At 39.3% G+C, this 20,036-nt stretch overlaps 2 protein-coding genes across 6 annotated transcripts in view; both read left to right on the forward strand.

Annotated features, from left to right (window-relative positions):
• The window catches only part of shroom2b (shroom family member 2b), a 39,831-nt gene extending 27,124 nt beyond the window's left edge, over positions 1 to 12,707 (forward strand). For 2 of the 5 annotated variants that reach the window (XM_056236283.1, XM_056236285.1), the window contains 8 exons: positions 1,376 to 1,507; positions 1,587 to 3,846; positions 4,748 to 4,875; positions 6,327 to 6,893; positions 8,322 to 8,819; positions 9,656 to 9,821; positions 10,139 to 10,411; positions 12,396 to 12,707. In XM_056236283.1, coding sequence (XP_056092258.1) covers positions 1,669 to 3,846; positions 4,748 to 4,875; positions 6,327 to 6,893; positions 8,322 to 8,819; positions 9,656 to 9,821; positions 10,139 to 10,411; positions 12,396 to 12,668 — 4,083 coding nt within the window. In that variant the 5' untranslated portion in view covers positions 1,376 to 1,507; positions 1,587 to 1,668 and the 3' untranslated portion in view covers positions 12,669 to 12,707. Of the gene's footprint in view, positions 1 to 68; positions 171 to 546; positions 565 to 1,375; positions 1,508 to 1,586; positions 3,847 to 4,747; positions 4,876 to 6,326; positions 6,894 to 8,321; positions 8,820 to 9,655; positions 9,822 to 10,138; positions 10,412 to 12,395 lie in introns of all 5 variants that reach the window. The other 3 variants (XM_056236280.1, XM_056236282.1, XM_056236284.1) reach the window with 3 other exon arrangements.
• A 586-nt stretch (positions 12,708 to 13,293) lies between these two features.
• Positions 13,294 to 16,908, forward strand: LOC130071453 (claudin-34-like). Its single transcript, XM_056236296.1, has 2 exons — positions 13,294 to 13,688; positions 16,003 to 16,908. Exon 2 carries the CDS (start codon positions 16,176 to 16,178, stop codon positions 16,902 to 16,904), a length of 729 nt encoding a protein of 242 aa, XP_056092271.1. The 5' UTR covers positions 13,294 to 13,688; positions 16,003 to 16,175; the 3' UTR covers positions 16,905 to 16,908.
• The last annotated feature ends 3,128 nt before the right edge of the window (positions 16,909 to 20,036 follow it).

A 20,036-nucleotide genomic window follows, 5' to 3' on the forward strand; every position in this document is an offset into this window, starting at 1 on the left:
AACTTTTGCACGATATTCAAATTTTTCGAGTTTCACCTGTACTGTGTTTTCTCTACCTTGTTGCGCAGGAAGATTAAAATGGTGGATATTGTAACGCAAACAATGCCTGCAGAAAGTGAAGTACATGTGGCCAGGAATTTTCTCACGAAGATTTTGAGAAGTTCTATGAGGTATTGTGGAGCTGTTGGCCTTTGTCTCGTGACCCCCAGCCCTGTACGCTCCTGTAGTTATCATCACCCATCGACCCGTCCACCCCTGCCAGACCCGAGTATCACATCCTCTGCCATGTGGCGTCTTAGCTGTAGCTGTGCTGTTCACGTGCAAGATGGGGATTATACGCTTAAGCTTATTATCTGGCTGTCAATTTCACTGGCTTGTTTAGAACCTGTGAGCGTCAGTGCAGAATCGTCAGTGTTTCCTGCTGTCTTGTTGATGAGTGCTGATCATTTGTCAAAAACATTTGAACAAATATTCTGCATGTGTTTCTTACATAATTTGTCTTGATCTGATTGTATCCCCTCCTTTTCCACCTCACATCCATTTCAGGAAAAATCGCTTCAAAGGGTACGTCTTGTGCAGCTAAATGAGTTATGAAATTATATTCTGCAAAAGGAACAAATCATGTTATTCACAGTTCCTAAAGTAGATCTCTTAGACCAGAAATATTCCTGATAGCCTGAGTGATAACTGATGTTTTTTAACACTTTAACACCTAACATTAGTAGTACAAAAAATTAGAATATCGTGCAAAAGTTAATTTATTTCAGTAATTCAACTTAAAAGGTGAAACTAATATATTATATAGACTCATTACATGCAAAGTGAGATATTTCAAGCCTGTATTTGTTATAATTGTGATGATTATGGGTTACAGCTTATGAAAACCCCAAATTCAAAATTAGAATATTGTGAAAAGGTTTTCATAAGCTGTAAGCCATAATCATCAAAATTATAACAAATAAAGGCTTGAAATATCTCACTTTGCATGTAATGAGTCTATATAATATATTAGTTTCACCTTTTAAGTTGAATTTGCTGAAATAAATGAACTTTTGCACGATATTCTAATTTTTCCAGTTTCACCTGTATGTTTTATTTCATGAAAATGTGAAAATAGTGACTTATAGTAACCCAACATGTAGACAAACATGTTTATTTATTATATGTAGATTTGCATAATATGCATTATTTTATTCTTTATTTATCTATTTTCTCAATTATTTATGACTATTTTAGTCCTTAGTTCTAACCCGTTCGTTGTAGGCTATAATTATGTACAAAATACTGTTACAATTTCTAGAATAAGCCTGTTTAAACTAAAGTAGTCTTTCTGAAAATGTAACAATTTAAATTTAGTTACATTTTTTTATTTCAGGAGGAATGAATCATCATGTAGACCCCATTCGTGGCACTCTGCTAAATCCACAGATAACCCCACCACAGACAGCCCTAAATCTGAACCCAGCCCTGCACCTGACTCCACTTGGCAGACAAAATATGATGCAGGGTGAGATTCTGAGGGTTTGTTTGCAGTGAATATAAATTAATCTGAGTCAGCATCATTTATTTTCTTTGTATTTTACCAGGTCACCCACAAAAGAATTCACCAGCTGTTGGGGACAGACCAATCTGCGACAAGTGTCCTGCCAGGTCAGCTCAGTGGGAAATATGGAAAGTGTAGAGCCCTCATCTCACGCTTTCTCAAAAGAGCAGCCGTCAAGCAAACCCAATGGTGGAGAAGATCACCCAATGTTTTTATCAGGCACAACTGACCACAGTTCACCTCGGGGTGTTGCTCCCACAGAAGAGATTTTTTACAGAGGCGTTCCCAACGATACTGAAGTTCCCAATGACTGCCACAGATACCTGCAGATACCCATGGGCAACGGGGGACGCGTGAGTCCCAGTGTGGAGGAGCAAGCTAGCTCCAAATTCTCCTCCACTTGGAGATCCAACCATAGACCTGTGTGGCATATTCCTGAGAGCAAGATGACCACTATTCAAGCTCCTCCTGCTCCTCCACCTCCCTTGCGTAGTGATAGTTTCACTGCCACCAGAGTTCATGAGAAGAGCTTGGTGGGATCGTTCCCTGAAGGCATATCTGTATATCCACAACAGAAACCTCACTGCAGAGCTGTGGACCAACAGTTGGATGGTGAAGCGAGACACAGCTACAACACACCTCCAAAGAAGGACTTCTTTCAGCCGTATCTTTCGGTTGAAGACTATCCAAATAAGCTAAAACCTTCCAAACCCTTTTCCCTGTCAAGCACTGATGTAAGACAAGGGCAGAACCCATTTACTTACGAGCTTCAGCATCAGAGACAGCATAGTGATGATAGTCACTTTTCGGTGTACCCTAACGGTACAAGTTCACCAAATACCCAGAGTGTTGGGAGCTACTACCGAAGCCTTCAAGATTTACCCACCAACGCTGGCAGTCGAAACAAAGCCAGAACCAGCATGGCATTCGACCCCAATTATGAGGGCCAGGCTCATTTCCGTTACTACTGCATCACTGCTCAGCAGCCATCCCTGAAATCATCTACGCAGGGTTGGATAGGAGATGAACGAAGGTCGGAAATGGGAACCACTCAAGGTGCTACAGACAGAAGCTTGGTTGGTCCTCAAAAGGCTGTGAAGACAAAGTATCCCCAACTCAATCTACCTGAGAACAAGAGCTCCAACGGTTACAGCAAACAGGCCATCAGTCCTCCATCTCAAGCCGCGTCCCCTGTACCAAATCATGTGATTTCAAAGTCCAGCTCTGGGGAAAGAGAGACTCAAAAGAAGAAAGATGGAGGTAAGCCACAGCCTTCCAGGCACGTACCAAAAAAACAGATTGAGCAGAATAACCAAATGTCCACTCAACACCTGGATAATCCATGGATCAGCAAGCAGGATCACAAGATCTGTCCACACAAGACCCCCATGTTGCACTCTCTGGCCCAAGAGAGCAAGATGGCAGAAAAAATGATCGTAACAGCCAAAGCAGGTGGTCAAGAATCAACTGATGCGATCGGTGGTAAACAGGGAAGAAGGAGTGACCGCTACGCCACAACTCTACGCAACGAGATCCAACAGAAGAGGGATCAACTTCAGAAAAGCAGAAGTGCAGCTACCTTGACCTGCTCAAGTGAAGTTGAGGATGACTCTGACATCTGGAAGTCTAATGAGACCTCCACATCGTCTTCGGATGGTTCCTTCACCAACACTTACAAAGATCATCTGAAGGAAGCCCAAGCCAAAGTTCTGAAGGCCACGTCATTTATGAGGAGGGACCTGGAGCTCCCTGGGAACGAATCTGCATCGGATCAACTTCCCAAAAGATCTGGGCCTGTTAATGGGCAGGTCTCCCGCATTGGGGGGCGTAAACGGTTTCCCGTGGATAAAAAGATACATTCCTTCTCTGAACCGGACAAGATCAATAAAATAGGAGTTGAGGATAAAGCAGGGTCATTTGTAGACCGATACAAGTTCTTTGAGAGTTCCTGCAAAGCAGTTCTCCAAAAGCCCATTCCCAAGCAGTCCCTCCTCAGTCCCAATGAAGACCACATTGAGAGAAAGACTAGATTAACTGGAGACTGTGAAAGCATCCATCAAGCTCCCTTAAAACAAAGTAAATCAAGCCATGCTGACCTTAATACAGAGGAGCAGCAACGGCTCGGTACGTTTGCTGAATATGAGGCTACATGGAACATGCAGAAAAAGCCAGTGGAAAGAAGAATAACGGGCAGATACCGTTCAGCGGAAAACATCCTGGACTCAGGCTTGGAGGAATCCAACAGCACAGTGTGTGTTCATGAAAGATCCCGTTCCTCCCCTTCTGCTGACTTCTACGGACAGGTGAGAAGATGATTATTTGACTATAAAGTCAAAATTCTCCACATTTCATTAGATACACAATGCATTGTTTGGTAATAGTTAGGGCTGTCACTTTTGTGTAAAAATCCTGTTTGATTTTTGAGACATAAGTGTTCATTGAATCGATTGTAAAATCGATTTCCCATGTTTAAAGACGTTTCCATTTTCAACACCAAATATAGGCAAATCCACGGACAACTAACAGACATTAGGACGAGCGTAAAGAGGCGCTTGAGACGCACAAGTCAGCAATATTCCTGATGATTTATTGCCGTGAAGTTTCGTGCACAATGACAAACAGGAGCGCAACATTCAGGGATTGAGATTAACACCCTCCAACTCGCCAAATGCGGGTAAAAATGAACTTTGGCGGGAAACGCTGTCAAATCACGAGCCAATTTGGCGTGTTTCTATGTTTACTTACTCACTTTGCTGGGGAAGTTCGTGTAAGCCAAATCTGCACGGATTTAGCCCAAATACGCAACTCGTGAGTCCTATTGCGCAGAATCTGCGCATTTCTGGCTTACTTGAACACACACGGACGTCACTAACACAAGCAACAAATAACGGCGCGCTTGTTCACTTTCATTGAAGTAATAGCGAATATTAAAAAGCATTTGGTTAACAGAAAAGACATTGTTATTTTCCAACATCCTACATGTTCTGTGTACTGTATTGATCTGACCACCTAAAAAAAATTATTTGTAAAAAAAAAAAAAAAAAAATTCCGTTAAAATCGATTCCCTATTTTAGTTTTCGAAACTTGTGTTGGTTGGTCCGATCGATTGTGCAATCGATTTTCGAACGTAAAGTGACAGCCCTAGTAATAGTTATGAGTTTGCTGCTGGCACAGTGGATAAAGTAAGGGCAGTCTGTCCTTCAGGTAGAAGACTCTTTGGCATCTGTGTTAACGGATCCACATTCCTTTCAGAAAATCCCTCTGCCACCCAGAAAGTCTCCTGTAGAATCTCAGCCTGAAGCCAATGGCCAACAGGAGACCCGTATCACCAGGTTAGGATTTCTTGTCTTGTCTAGGTGTTCAGATACAAGTAAGGGCCTATAATTTCTTTGATCTGATAATGTACATATTAGGGGTGTAACTGTACACAGAAGTCACGGTTTGGTATGTACCTCGGTTTTGGGGTCACGGTTCGATAAGTTTGATACATTTACATTCCCTCCCCCCTAATTCCTGATTGCTAAAAAATAAAAATGAAGGAATTGTTGATTTGTTGACCAATGCTGCATGGTAAAATGCAACGGCTGTTTTCAAACTTATTGGTTCGATTAACGTGTTGTAGCCTACAATGTCATTTTCTTTGCATTTCATGCGCTGACAATGGCAGATGCACAAAATTCAATAGTACGTTTTTCAAGAAATCACTGAAAAATTTGTATAAAAAAAAAAAAGTGCCATCTACATCCGCCTACTTCACCTCTCCACGAAGAGCCAGAGAAAGGCACCAAAGGCTTCCCATTTCCAGGACGTGCATATTTCAGACCTGGACTGTAGTGAGACTTCCAATGCCAAACAATTTTGTCTCATTATAACAGTGGAAACAACTTGAGATACTCTGTCATTTATGGTCATACAGATAAGAGTAAGACATCATTCAAAACTGTAAAGGGTCTTTTATTTGTGTACACTCAAAAACATTTTGCGTTTTGTAAAATAAAGAAAACAAACAGGATGACACTTTCTGCCGTCCCGGTTTCCTTTCCGTTAAGTTGACAGAAATGAATCTAAACTAAGCAAGCTGTTGTGTGAAAGGATTAGTTCACCTCAAAATGAACATTTCCTAATAATTTACTCACCCCAATGCCATCCAAGATATCCATGTCTTTCTTTCCTCGGTGGAAGAGAAAATACGTTTTTTCGAGGAAAATATTTCTGGATTTTTCTTCGAATAATGGACTTCAATTGCAACCAACGTTTTGAAGTCCAAATCAATGCAGTTTTAAAGGTGTTTGAAGTGCTTTAACCGGCTGTGCACGATCAGCTGAGGAAGAGGGCCTTATCTAGCGAAACGCATTGATTTGGATTTCAAAACATTGGTTGCAATTGAAGTCCATTATTCGAAGAAAAATCCAGAAATGTTTTCCTCAAAAAACGTATTTTCTCTTCCACTGAGGAAAGAAAGACATGGATATCTTGGATGGCATTGGGGTGAGTAAATTATTAGGAAATTTTCATTTTGAGGTGAACTAATCCTTGAAGTCTTGTTTTGGGTTGGCGCAAAGTCTCTTCTTCTTCTGCTCTTTTTCCTGTAATGGCTCTTAGCAAACAGCGTTGCATTACCACACGCGCCCCCTTCTGGATTGGAGTTTGGATCGCCTTGACTGATTGTATTCATTTTCTGATTTTGTGCATAGAACCGTGATGGTTCGGGATGAATACATGTAACATTACACCCCTAGTACAAACTGATAATATGTGTTTTACTGTAATTTCTATTTTAAAGAGGATCCGGAAGCGAGCACAGTCCACTCAACATCTCCGAGCCGGTTACAATGAACGTTCTGGAAAGTGTTGCTGTGTCTCTTGCCTCGAACCAGAGACCCAAACCTGACACCAAGCAGCCGGCAACTCTCTCTTCAAATCATCTCCAGGTTCCCATGTCAAAGCAACGGCTTCCTAAAAACAAAGGTTCTGAACCGCAGAGGTCCGCCAAACCCACACAGCCGGATGCCATGTGCCCTACTAGAGCTTCCCAGGAATTTAGGGTTCAGACCTCTTCACCTGAGCCAACTCAAGAGCCCCAAAGACTGATTACTTCACCATGTCCTGCACAACATCTGGAGAGAGACATACACCTGACTGCTGCACCAGAGGACGACCAGAGATCAGACACCGAGGGAACGTTATCTCATACGCCACGTCTTTTAGCTCGTGCCTCTCCCAAGCTGAAAACTGATCTGATGGTAACCTCAGCCAGCAGAACACGTTCTCGTTCTCCTTCTCCTCAGTTCTATCCACAGAGGCTCACAGATCAACCACCTGCAACTGTGCAGAAAAAGGACCAATGCAGGTAACTAGAGTATTAGATACTGATTAGGTTCTGGCGTCGGAAGCAAAAAAAAATGTGTGGGTCCTCCCCCAGAAAAATGTTACTGGAGTAAATGCCATTTCATGTAATTCTGGTGCCTTTCAATTAAACAAGTAAACTAAACTCCGCTTCACGTCGTGCATTAAATGCACAGCTATCCATGGATTATCCCGCTGATGATACCATGGCCAGCATTGACAATTTAAAGCTGTTATTGATGTTTGCAACGCAATATTTGACTGGAAGGGTACAACGGGCGGTTATATTTGTCAGTTGCGGCTCGTTGAGAAATATAATGCAGCGATTCAGGGAAAATGGAGTTTAATTTATTAGGGCATTCCTCAAGTGGAATGGATTTGACTGACGGCGCTCTTAAAAGTGAACAGACATATGCGCTGAATTAGAGACGGTAAAAGTGAGTGGGTCCAATATTATTGGTCTTAAAGGGTTAGTTATTGGTAATACTGAAGTAATAAAAAATTTAAAAAACGGCGAGCCATCTGTTCTGTACTAGCTCAGATTATTGAAAAACGGGGCATTAATTTATAAGACTATGTCTTCCTTATGCTCCTAATGTTATTATTTTGTTGTTGTTGTGATTGTTGTTGTGTCTATAATAACATCATGACTGAATAAAGAAATTTGAATTTGAACTTGAGTTCACCCAAAACTGAAAATTATGTCATTAATGACTCGCCCTCATGTCGTCCCAAGCCAGTCAGACCTCCGTTCATCTTCAGGACACAGTTTAAGATATTTTAGATTTAGTCCGAGAGCTTTCTGTCCCTCCATTGTAAATGTATGTACGGTATACTGTCCTCGTCCAGAAAGGAAATAAAGACATCATCAAAGTAGTCCATGTGACATCAGTGGGTTAGTTAGAGTGTGTTGAAGCATCGAAAATACATTTTGATCTAAAAATAACAAAAACTAGGCCTTTATTCAGCATTGTATTGTCTTCTGGTTCTGTTGTGGATCCGCGTTCAGTGCCGCCGCTGACGTAAGACGCTGCTGACGTGTGTCTGGTGTGTGTGTGTGTGTGTGTATTCTGGTTCTGTTGTGGATCCGCGTTCAGTGCCGCCGCTGACGTAAGACGCTGCTGACGTGTGTCTGGTGTGTGTGTGTATTCGGGTTCAAATAAATATGGCTGGGCAAAAAAATGCAAGTCTTCCTCTGTGTGGAAATCCTTAGACATGTTTGCGAAGATTGTTTTGTTTCCAGCGTGCGTCTCCCTCAGACTGTAGACGAAGCTCGGGCGCACCAGACACACGTCAGCAGTGTTTTTGGGTGAACTAACCCTTTAAAAAGGTCATATACAATGGTTCCGACACCCATGGTTCTGGATGATGAATCTGTTTCACTGCTAAAATTCACATTTTTAACTCATGACGAACTTGTTCCCTATTGCAGGAGTAAGACGGAGGAAACATCAGAGCCAAACACTGCTGGCCGGAAGGTCCCCATACAGATTGTCTGTGCAGAAAACGGTTCAGAGAGGGAAAACAGAAACTATGTGCAACATGGTGAATCATCCCGAAGCTCTGAGGTGCCTAAAACGGGCCAACTAAAAAAACCAGATTCTCCAGAGAAATCCAAGTCGCTGTTTATTGCCCACGCCCATCCAGATCCCATCAAAAACACAGAACATCAGACGGTACTAGACAACACCGAGCCGAGAAGCAACGGTTTGACCGCACGCTCAGAGGAGGACCTGAAGCGAGAGGAGCTGGCCAGAGATATCATGGGGAAGGACAAGAGTCTGGTGGACATCTTGGATCAGAGTAAGATGAAGACTACGATGGATCTGATGGAGGGAATATTTCCACAGGGGGAGCCGCTCCTGGAGGGAGCGCAGCAGAGGAGGAAAGCCATCAACAAACAGACGTCTCCCAAAAACACACCGCAGAGGTACACCGTTTGAGAGAGAGAGAGGCGAATGGCACAAAAACATGGTCACATTTCACCTGAAAATCAAGAGAAAAAAATCATGTAGATTTTGCATCAGTTAAAACTATTTTAGTACAATTTAAGAATTGTTTAATTGGGACTTTTTCATGACAGTTAGGCACATTTTTCCTCAAATTGCTTCAAATACTGAAATGCAAAATACTGTGATGCATCTAAACGCTTTACTTTTGAGTTTTCTTGTAATCATTCTGACTGATGATTCTTATCAGATCCTCATTATATAAGTGATTCTCCATACAATACATTTTGTGCTGATTTAAATCATACATAATGTCTTCACGCTATGTAAATGTAATTATTTAGCATATTTGTATTATGGTAATGAGCATTTTTTGAAGGGTCATTAAAATTTGCTTTAAAATAGTCTTAAGGTTAATTTTTAAACCAAAATGTAATTTCTTATTTCTTTCCCATTTTGTATTTTGGGGTGTAATATGAGCCAGATGATGTACTTCACAGGTTTGTGGGAATTTTTTTTAGCAAAAATGTGACATTCCTGTTTTGTCACGTCTCGTTTGTTCGTCATCAGCTGCAATATGTAAATGTTTTGGCCATCAGCTGTTCAACTGGAATTACTGTGTTTGTTCTTTTACTAATTGGAGTCATGAAGCATTATATCAGTGAAAACCTGTACACTACTGCCCTCTACTGAGACACTTACACACACACACAATATAACAATATAACAATATAATATAATAAAACTATGAAACTTACCTGGTGATTTTTCACCGATTTTTTCTTTTGAGTGACCCATGAATGTTTGATTTCTGCAGAGTGGAGGACAGTTTGTCTTCGTCAGCGTCGTTAGTGAGCAGTTCGTCATATTACAGCACATCTGCACCTAAAGCAGAGCTGCTCATAAAGATGAAGGACATGCAGGAGCACATGGAGGAACAGGATTCAGAGGACGAACTTGATTATGACCTGTCCAACAAGAAGGTACAAGGTTTATATTCAATATTTTGTTGCATGGTTTTTACTCATGTTGTGCTGCACTGGTAGCAACAAGACAAAAATGCATTGTTGAGAGAAAAAAAACATAGATAAGTCACATTATGTGTGTAAAATGTGTGAATGCGCTATACAAATAAACTCACGTACCTCTCATTCGACACAAATACAAATGTGTGTGCTTTCCGCACGTTCTGTGCTTAACATTAATTGCATTATACAAGTTGCAGCATGTTTCAAAAAGCATTCTGGAAAATATCACAGTTGACAATTAGATGATCTGGTTGATGTCTTTGTAATTGCAGCAAGAGTTGATTGACAGCTTAAGTAAGAAGCTGCAGGTTCTGCGAGAGGCGCGCGAGAGTCTTCAGGAGGACGTTCAGGATAATAATGCTCTGGGAGAGGACGTGGAAGCCACCGTACAGACCATCTGCAAACCCAACGAGCTGGAGAAGTTTCGCATGTTCGTGGGAGACCTGGATAAAGTGGTCAGTCTCCTGCTGTCTCTGTCCGGTCGACTGGCTCGCGTGGAAAACGCCCTCGACAACCTGGAGGAGGGAACGTCAGCGGACGAGAAGGTGACAATTAGATGCGTGTAAAAATTTAAAATCAGTTTTTCTGTAGTTCTGTCAAAGAACGTGAGATTAAAGTGTCAGCGTTTAATATGATGGAATTAGAACTTGAACTATGCGTCTAAAGTTGACTGAACTAGTCCTAATTTAAAGTGTCCCTATTATGCTTTTTTCGACCTTTCATTTGTAATATACAGGTGAAACTGGAAAAATTAGAATATGGTGCAAAAGTTCATTTATTTCAGTAATTCAACTTAAAAGGTGAAACTAATATATTATATAGACTCATTACATGCAAGGTGAGATATTTCAAGATTTTATTTGGTATAATTTTGATGATTATGGATTACAGCTATGAAAACCTTTTCACAATATTCTAATTTTGACTTTGGGGTTTATAATAATAATCATCAAAATTATAACAAATAAAGGCTTGAAATATCTCACTTTGCATGTAATGAGTCTATATAATATATTAGCTTTTAAGTTGAATTACTGAAGTAAATGAACTTTTGCACCATATTCTAATTTTTCGAGTTTCACCTGTATAATATGAGACAAATAAAGTGTTTTTTGACCTTAGATGCATGTAAACCTATTTTAAAGCTGCAGTCCGTAGCTTTTCCTCTTTGTCGCCATCTCTCTGTTCGAAATCTGTAACTGCAGTGATTCGCGGAATTATCATCTTTACGTGGGTTGTAAATCGGCATGAAACAGCGCGGATGAACACAGTGCTTTGAGGCGAGTGCTGCTGTCAGTCACCGCGCTGTGTGGATAGCCTACTGGCATACAGAATCACAGATTCACTTTTTGAAAGTTTGACCAACATAAGAATTTTCATAAGAAAATGTCTTCTGAACAAGTAAGTAACATCCATTTTTGTTCTGATCAACTAAGGGGGGAAAAGCATTCGACATGATAAGCTTCGTTAGATTTAATCAACACGATTTACAGCAACCGTGCAAATTATAGCCTACTTTGTTCTCAAATTGTTCATGTTAACAACATCAGCATTGCGTGACTAATGTTAAATTTAATGTGTTTTATGGTTACCTGTGTAGTTCAGAATTCATATTCTCCATAATAGCAAAACGAGAAAGGCACAACAAAGGAAACTCCATAACTGTGTGAATTAAGAAAACGTACTGTTACACGATTGAACTATTGAAATGTCTTACTTGTTCAGCAGAAAAAAGCCGTCTCTTCTTCCGTTTTGAACCCCTTCAAAACACGGAGTTCACGCACTTTTCAAAAGCCCCGCCGATGTTTAAATCCTTGTGTTCGCATGAGACGGTTTCTTTCTCTTTCTCTAGCCACCTTAAATCCGAAGTACGAAGTCTTTTGGGTTTTATAACTGCTGAATCTCCAGTTGACACTGATGATTGTTGTTTGGATCTTTCTGGATGCCATAAGTTTAATTATGTAAAGTGCTGCGAGAAAAGCCTATACATCTAAACATCTCGTCACGCGCAGTATAGCCGAAGGAGCCGAAACTCCTTCTTTATGTGTACGGGTGTGACGTCATGACGCAAAGACATGCTCGAATTTCCCGCGGAAACCCACCAGTACCACTGGAATTAAAAGCATTATTACAAGCTAACCGTTTTGAATCTAGCTATGGCAAGCAGATAGTTTTGAACACTGGCAGAATAAGTTTTTTTTGAATATAATTATTTTGGATTATTTTTAACTTAAAAAAGTTACGGACTGGAGCTTTAAGGACACCTAAAAAAACAACAACTTTAAAATAGCTTAATTGGGACATTTTAACATTAGTTATATTTATTTTATTTATTTAAAATCTTAGCTTTTCAGCAATGTAAATATGCCAGAATTAGCCCCAGGGCTACTTTACATCTGCAGTCCCCCGTCAGGTCATCACAAACTCAAATCAAATAACAAGCGATATACCAATATACCAGAGAGAGAGGAAAAAAACCACATTTTAAGAATGATTTGTACAATAAAAACTCATGTGTTGTACTTTCAGCACACTTTGACCGAGAAACGCAAACTGCTGATTCGCCAGCACGAAGATGCCAAAGAGCTGAAGGAAAACTTGGACCGAAGAGAACGTCTGGTTTATGAGATTCTGGCCAGTTACCTCAGCGAAGAGCGTCTGGCAGACTACCGGCACTTCGTCAAAATGAAGTCAGCGCTCATTATTGAGCAGCGCAAACTGGAGGATAAGATCAAACTGGGCGAAGAGCAGCTCAAATGTCTGAAGGACAGTCTGCCGCTGGACCAGAGACTTCTGTACTGAGCTGATCTAGCCGGGACTGGTTCAGCATGACCACACGACCCGAGATACTGAGCATCTCTAAGCAGATTTCATATCTGCCACTGTGCATTGGATAGATTTATTATGTGATAGTCATAGAAATGCTTTGAACTTTTTAATGATTCCAGTTTTCTTTAGCATTAGTGAATTCATGCGTTGAATATCCACTCACGGTTTCAGGGATGTGCTAAAGGTTTTAAAGGATCTCTTTTAGTCATTATTAAGGTTTTTGTACCTGTATTTACGTTTAACTAATTAATTTTGCTACTGAATGCTAATGGTGCTATTAACAACAGAAAGGTTTCTACCACATTAGATCTGCTTGTTCTAGTTTTCACACCGAAAACCATTTTACTCATTTCAGTGTAAATGTTTTAAACTTTCCTGTTTGTTTGTTTTTTAACTTAATGAAATAACAAAGGGAGCTTCAGAATATCTCATCTCGTATGTCAAATATTCTTTCAATCTCTTGATTTATGGCCCATATCCCTGCTTTCCAATCTCACTGTGAACCGGAAGAGTCTTTTATTGCAGGCAGGAGATATACCGATCATAGATGCGCTTTCAGTGCTGAAATACAAATAAAAATATTTATATACTGCAAATTTGCGGTTAAGTTCTTGGACAGATCATCCATCTGGTTTATATCACACTTGCCATTTGGAAATTATTCCCAAACATTTTCACAGTAGTTTTTTATTGAATTTACAGTATATTATTAATAAGTTGTTCAATGTTTTATAACTCATTCTGAAGCCTCACCCACACTTTATGATTTTATGAGTCGCTTTGTTTTCCAATATGATGCAAATGATTTCAAATTCCTCATTGGTTTGATTTTATGATTGGTGAGCCGTGGTCAATCATTCACAGAAACATATTCACAGGCTTGTTTACACTGGATTTCTGAGCTAAAGGAAGTGGAGTTTTACACCGTCTCCAGTCCAACGCTGAGCGTCGAAACGAGAAGATTCATGGATCAGTGGAACATGTGCTGATATGGTAATACGATCAGTTTTTTATTATCATTTATTCGAAACTTTAATTCGATTTTATGTGTATTGATTGAAAATATATTTTAAAATATCCACAAACATCTTGACACAGATGAACCGTGTTTTAAAATCAGTGACCGTAAATACATTTATATTGTTAGTAAAGATTAATATTTCAAATAAATGCTGTTCTTTTTAACTTTCTAATCATCTAAGAATCTTGACCAAATGTATCATAGTTTAAGCAAAAATAAGAGCAACTGATTTCAACATTGATAATAATCATAAATGTTTCTTGAGCATCAAATCATCATGTTAAAATGATTTCTGAAGGATCATGTGGCACTGAAGACTGGAGTAATGATGCTGAAAATTCAGCTTTGATCACAGGAATAAATTACATTTTAACATGGATTAAAATAGAAAACAGCCATTTTTAATTGTAATAATATTTAACTGTTTTTACTGTATTTTTGATCAAATAAATGCAGCCTTGGTGACCGGTAGTGTAAATAATTCATTAAATGAACACCAGGGTTATCATTGTTAAATACCATTTACTATTTTGTTTTGACAAATGAGTAATAATTAATAAACCTATTATTTATGTATATATATATATATATATATATACACACACACTCACCTAAAGGATTATTAGGAACACCATACTAATACTGTGTTTGACCCCCTTTCGCCTTCAGAACTGCCTTAATTCTACGTGGCATTGATTCAACAAGGTGCTGAAAGCATTCTTTAGAAATGTTGGCTCATATTGATAGGATAGCATCTTGCAGTTGATGGAGATTTGTGGGATGCACATCCAGGGCACGAAGCTCCCGTTCCACCACATCCCAAAGATGCTCTATTGGGTTGAGATCTGGTGACTGTGGGGGCCATTTTAGTACAGTGAACTCATTGTCATATTCAAGAAACCAATTTGAAATGATTCGAGCTTTGTGACATGGTGCATTATCCTGCTGGAAGTAGCCATCAGAGGATGGGTGCATGGTGGCCATAAAGGGATGGACATGGTCAGAAACAATGCTCAGGTAGGCCGTGGCATTTAAACGATGCCCAATTGGCACTAAGGGGTCTAAAGTGTGCCAGGAAAACATCCCCTACACCATTACACCACCACCACCAGCCTGCACAGTGGTAACAAGGCATGATGGATCCATGTTCTCATTCTGTTTACGCCAAATTCTGACTCTACCATCTGAATGTCTCAACAGAAATCGAGACTCATCAGACCAGGCGACATTTTTCCAGTCTTCAACTGTCCAATTTTGGTGAGCTCTTGCAAATTGTAGCCTCTTTTTCCTATTTGTAGTGGAGATGAGTGGTACCCGGTGGGGTCTTCTGCTGTTGTAGCCCATCCGCCTCAAGGTTGTGCGTGTTGTGGCTTCACAAATGCTTTGCTGCATACCTCGGTTGTAACGAGTGGTTATTTCAGTCAAAGTTGTATCTTCTATCAGCTTGAATCAGTCGGCCCATTCTCCTCTGACCTCTGGCATCAACAAGGCATTTTCGCCCACAGGACTGCCGCATACTGGATGTTTTTCCCTTTTCACACCATTCTATGTAAACCCTAGAAATGGTTGTGCGTGAAAATCCCAGTAACTGAGCAGATTGTGAAATACTCAGACCGGCCCGTACAACCATGCCACGCTCAAAATTGCTTAAATCACCTTTCTTTCCCATTCTGACATTCAGTTTGGAGTTCAGGAGATTGTCTTGACCAGGACCACACCCCTAAATGCATTGAAGCAACTGCCATGTGATTGGTTGATTAGATAATTGCATTAATGAGAAATTGAACAGGTGTTCCTAATAATCCTTTAGGTGAGTGTATATACAGGTGAAACTCAAAAAATTTGAATATCGTGCAAAAGTTCATTTATTTCAGTAATTCAACTTAAAAGGTGAAAGTAATATATTATATAGACTCATTACATGCAAAGTGAGATATTTCACGCCTTTATTTGTTATAATTTTGATGATTATGGCTTATAGCTATGAAAACCTTTTCACAATATTCAAATTTTTTGAGTTTCACCTATATATATGTGTGTGTACTGTATACACACACTATTAAATATATATATATATATATATATATATATATAAATATATATATATATATATAATAGATTTATTAATTATTACTCTTTTGTGTGTTATGTGTCAATGCATTTTGCCACAAAAAATACCATATGGCCTTTTACTGAAGTATTACATTTCTCTGTTTGTTTTCTGAAGCAAAGCAACAGGAAGTTTATGATCTAAACTAGATCTCTGTCTGTCTCTTTGTCTCAGAGGGATGTGAGGTTTGTTTGCCAGGTTACTTGGAGACATTGGTTAGTTAAACCCACAACACTCCTCCTCAGTCGCTGTGAACTCCATTAAGAGCCATTCGGCGGTTTCAGAGAAGACGAGGCTCTTCAGGATGGATGTTTGTCACATTAAGGAGAGTGAATCTGAAGTCTAAACCATGGCTTATCTCGTCCACACGGCGCATGCGCAGTTCGTGGCTCTCTGGCTCGGGACGGTCGGCTGGATTCTCATCATTGTGACCCTCGGGCTGGTGGAGTGGCGGGTTTGGGAAGTATCTGACCTGTCAGTCATCACTTCAGGTCTGGCATGGGTGGGTATTTGGAGAGTGTGTTTTTATAGTCACGTTCTGATCTTATCCAACAACCAGATCATGTTCTGTCAGAGGATTGGTTTGTTGGAGTCGTTCACGCCACCAGAAATCGCCTCGGCTCAGGTGCTCCTGCTAGTGGCTCTGGTTCTTGGGCTCATTGGAAACGCTAGCGTCGTTTACGGCCTCAGGAATATTTACTTCGGACTGAACACGTTTAAAGCCATCAGACTGGCGTTTTACACCGGCGGGTTTCTGTTCATCCTCACCGGAGCTGCTGCGCTCGTGCCCGTGTGCTGGAATCTCCACTCAGTCATAAACAATCAGACTATAATATTCCCAGCAGAGTTTCTCATGCCTCCCGCTCCGGTAAAGCAATACATCGGACCCGGTATCATCGTGGGGATATTTGCATCCACCCTGTTGGTCTGTAGCGGGGTGGTCTTTCTGTCCTACAGGGTCCCGGTCGTGCTGGAGCCCAGAGTGAGGCCCTCGTGGCCCGGAGAAGGGTCCTCGGGGACCCGTGTGAACCGCCAGGGAATTGACAATCTAGCTTTCCAAACGCAGAAGAACAGTTAGCTCATCCTTTCCTCGGGTCATTTTAAACCGAAAATCTTTTTTTCTTCTTTTTTTTATGTTATAAATTGAGTGTTTCATCAGAGGGGTTCAAGACCCTAGGACTATTGTCGCACTTGAACACACACACACACACACACACACACACACACACACACACACACACAAAATGAATGGATTTGAGGAGTTTTGTGGTTTAAAAAAGTAACAAATCCTTCCTTCCCTCTTGGGTCAATAATGACCCCCTTAGGAACGCTTCAGTTCGCTACACATAGAAAAATATAAAATTGCTCAAAATTCAAACTAAAAATGCTAAATCTATCCGAAACAATTATTTAAAGGAGAACTCCGGCGCGAAATGAACCTTTGGTGTAATAAGACATTGGTACCGAGTCGACCGTTCTCTGGGATTTGTTTTCATGATAATCGAATGTAAAGAGTTTTATCTCTAAAAACTGTTTAGCGTATAACGCTAGTAATGGGGGCATATAATAAGTAAAAAGAAATCGCTAGTTAATACCACTAACAAGGCTCAAAATAGCCCCACACTAACACAGTAACATAATGAGGGTCCCTACATGCAAAACGAAGCATTGAGAACTTTGTAAGTGTACAGACCGTTTAATAAGAAGATATTTTATGAAGACAGTCCACTTCGTGTATACAGACAGGAGCCATCTTTGGAAAACAGTCTCGACTAATCAAACCACGAACGCCATTCATACAGTTCAGAAGTTCAGTGAACTTCATATAGTTCAGCTCACTTAGCACGTCGTTCGTGGTTTGATTAGTCAAGACTGTTTTCCAAAGATGGCTCCTGTCTGTATACACGAAGTGGACTGTCTTTATCTTTATCTTCTTATTAAACGGTCTGTACACTTACAAAGTTCTCAATGCTTCGTTTTGCATGTAGGGACCCTCATTATGTTACTGTGTTAGTGTGGGGCTATTTTGAGCCTTGTTAGTGGTATTAACTAGCGATTTCTTTTTACTTATTATATGCCCCCATTACTAGCGTTATACGCTAAACAGTTTTTAGAGATAAAACTCTTTACATTCGATTATCATGAAAACAAATCTCAGATAACGGTTGACTAGGTACCAATGTTTTATTAGACCAAAGGTTCATTTCGCGCCGGAGTTCTCCTTTAAAAATGTCTACATGTGTATCTGAATGCATGCTGAAGTAGAACTGACTTTAGGACCCAGCGGAAACAACTCATTTGCTCCATCTAATTGCCAGAGTCATTTAATATCATGTTATATTGTTATTTTTCCACAAGAGGTCTGCAAAGACACCCAATGTAAGATATTTTGAGCTGAATTAAAAGGGTTATGCATGAAATTGTGAGTTATTTTGAATTTAAGTTGAAAGAATGTGAGGAATGTGCTTAGATTACTATTTATTTATTATTTATTGATCAAATATAGTAATTTAAAGGTAAATAAAATAAAAAAAAGAACAAAAAATTACATTAAAAAATAGAACAAATATTATCAAAATTAAATAAAATAAGCTTTCTGGAAAGTATCATTTTAGGGCTTCGGGTAATTTTGACCCACGAGGGAAAGATATGTTACAAAGTGCGAGGATAGGATGAAGGCTATTTCCAGGTGTGTGTGTGTGTGTGTGTGTGTGTGTGTGTGTGTGTGTGTGTGTGATGCTGCAGAAGACCATAATTAGGATGCTGTGTTCGTCTCATAGACTGTAAAAAAAGATTTGTCTCAGGCCCTTCATACTGTAACTACTACTGTACAAACACTGCCCGACCCTGTAGACCCCCATAATCAAATAATACTAATAATAATTTATTGTGAAAACGACTATAAGTAGCAAATTTCTATCGTTAAAAGAGAAGGCATAAAGATAAGTCACATTGTTGTATAAGTCACATTTTATTTTTTATCTACGTTTAATAAAGTAAAATACCGGTAAATAAAACAAAACGTTTACAAACATTAAACACTCCACATCAAACTTCAGAACAGATCAGAAATGAAAAATATAAGTATGCCTATAAACAAACACAAGTTATAGTGGCAAAACAACATTCGTGATAAATGCCACAATTTTTTGTCATTGTTTTTGTGCTTGTATCTTGGGGTTTTTGTGTAATGTATTTTAATTGTTTAAAGGGTCTGTCATTGTTCAAAACACTACAGGTGAAACTGGAATAATTAGAATATGGTGCAAAAGTTCATTTATTTCAGTAATTCAACTCAAAAGGTGAAACTAATATATTATATAGACTCATTACATGCAAAGTGAGATATTTCAAGCCTTTATTTGTTATAATTTTGATGATTATGGCTTACAGCTTATGAAAACCCCAAAGTCAAAATTTGAATATTGTGAAAAGGTTTTCATAAGCTGTAAGCCATAATCATCAAAATTATAACAAATAAAGGCTTGAAATATCTCACTTTGCATGTAATGAGTCTATATAATATATTAGTTTCACCTTTTGAGTTGAATTACTGAAATAAATGAACTTTTGGACCATATTCTAACTTTTCGAGTTTCACCTGTATCTGAGTTGCTAATGGGAAGCTCTACTGTTTGAGCTACGGGAATATTTTTTGAAATTACATTTAAGTATGGAATAATTGATGTTACACGTGAAGTAGTAAAAATACTTTTTATATACTTTTCCCAGTTTGAGAGATCTCTGTTATTCAGTTCACATTTATTTGTATGCATATTGTTTGTTTTTTAACGTATGAAATATAATTTTGTATATAGGCCTAATATAATTTTGAAAGACAAGTTGCTGTCTAATATAACACTCTTTAGCAGATGAAGTTACAGTACATCCTTAAATTAATTTAATAGAAATTGACTCATCATCCAATATTTTATATCTTGAACACACTCTGTCAACGTGGATAATTTAGAGATTTCATCTGGTCGTTATGAAATATAACGGTGGAAAATAATTCCATGTTTGTATATTGAAAATAGCAAAGGGCCCAAAACAGACCCTTGTGGCAATCCATAATTTACTAACTTCGATAATGTTCAAATAAAAAAAATGGTACCTACACCTTAATGCCTGTCCCTGAATACCGGTGTAACTTTGTAGTCAATCTAAGAGTATTTTATGATCGAACGCAGCACTAAGATTAAGTAAAACT

This window comes from Rhinichthys klamathensis, unplaced genomic scaffold (genome assembly GCF_029890125.1).
Source record: "Rhinichthys klamathensis goyatoka isolate OS25496 unplaced genomic scaffold, OSU_Roscu_1.1 h1tg000444l_1, whole genome shotgun sequence".
Taxonomy (NCBI): domain Eukaryota; kingdom Metazoa; phylum Chordata; class Actinopteri; order Cypriniformes; family Leuciscidae; genus Rhinichthys; species Rhinichthys klamathensis.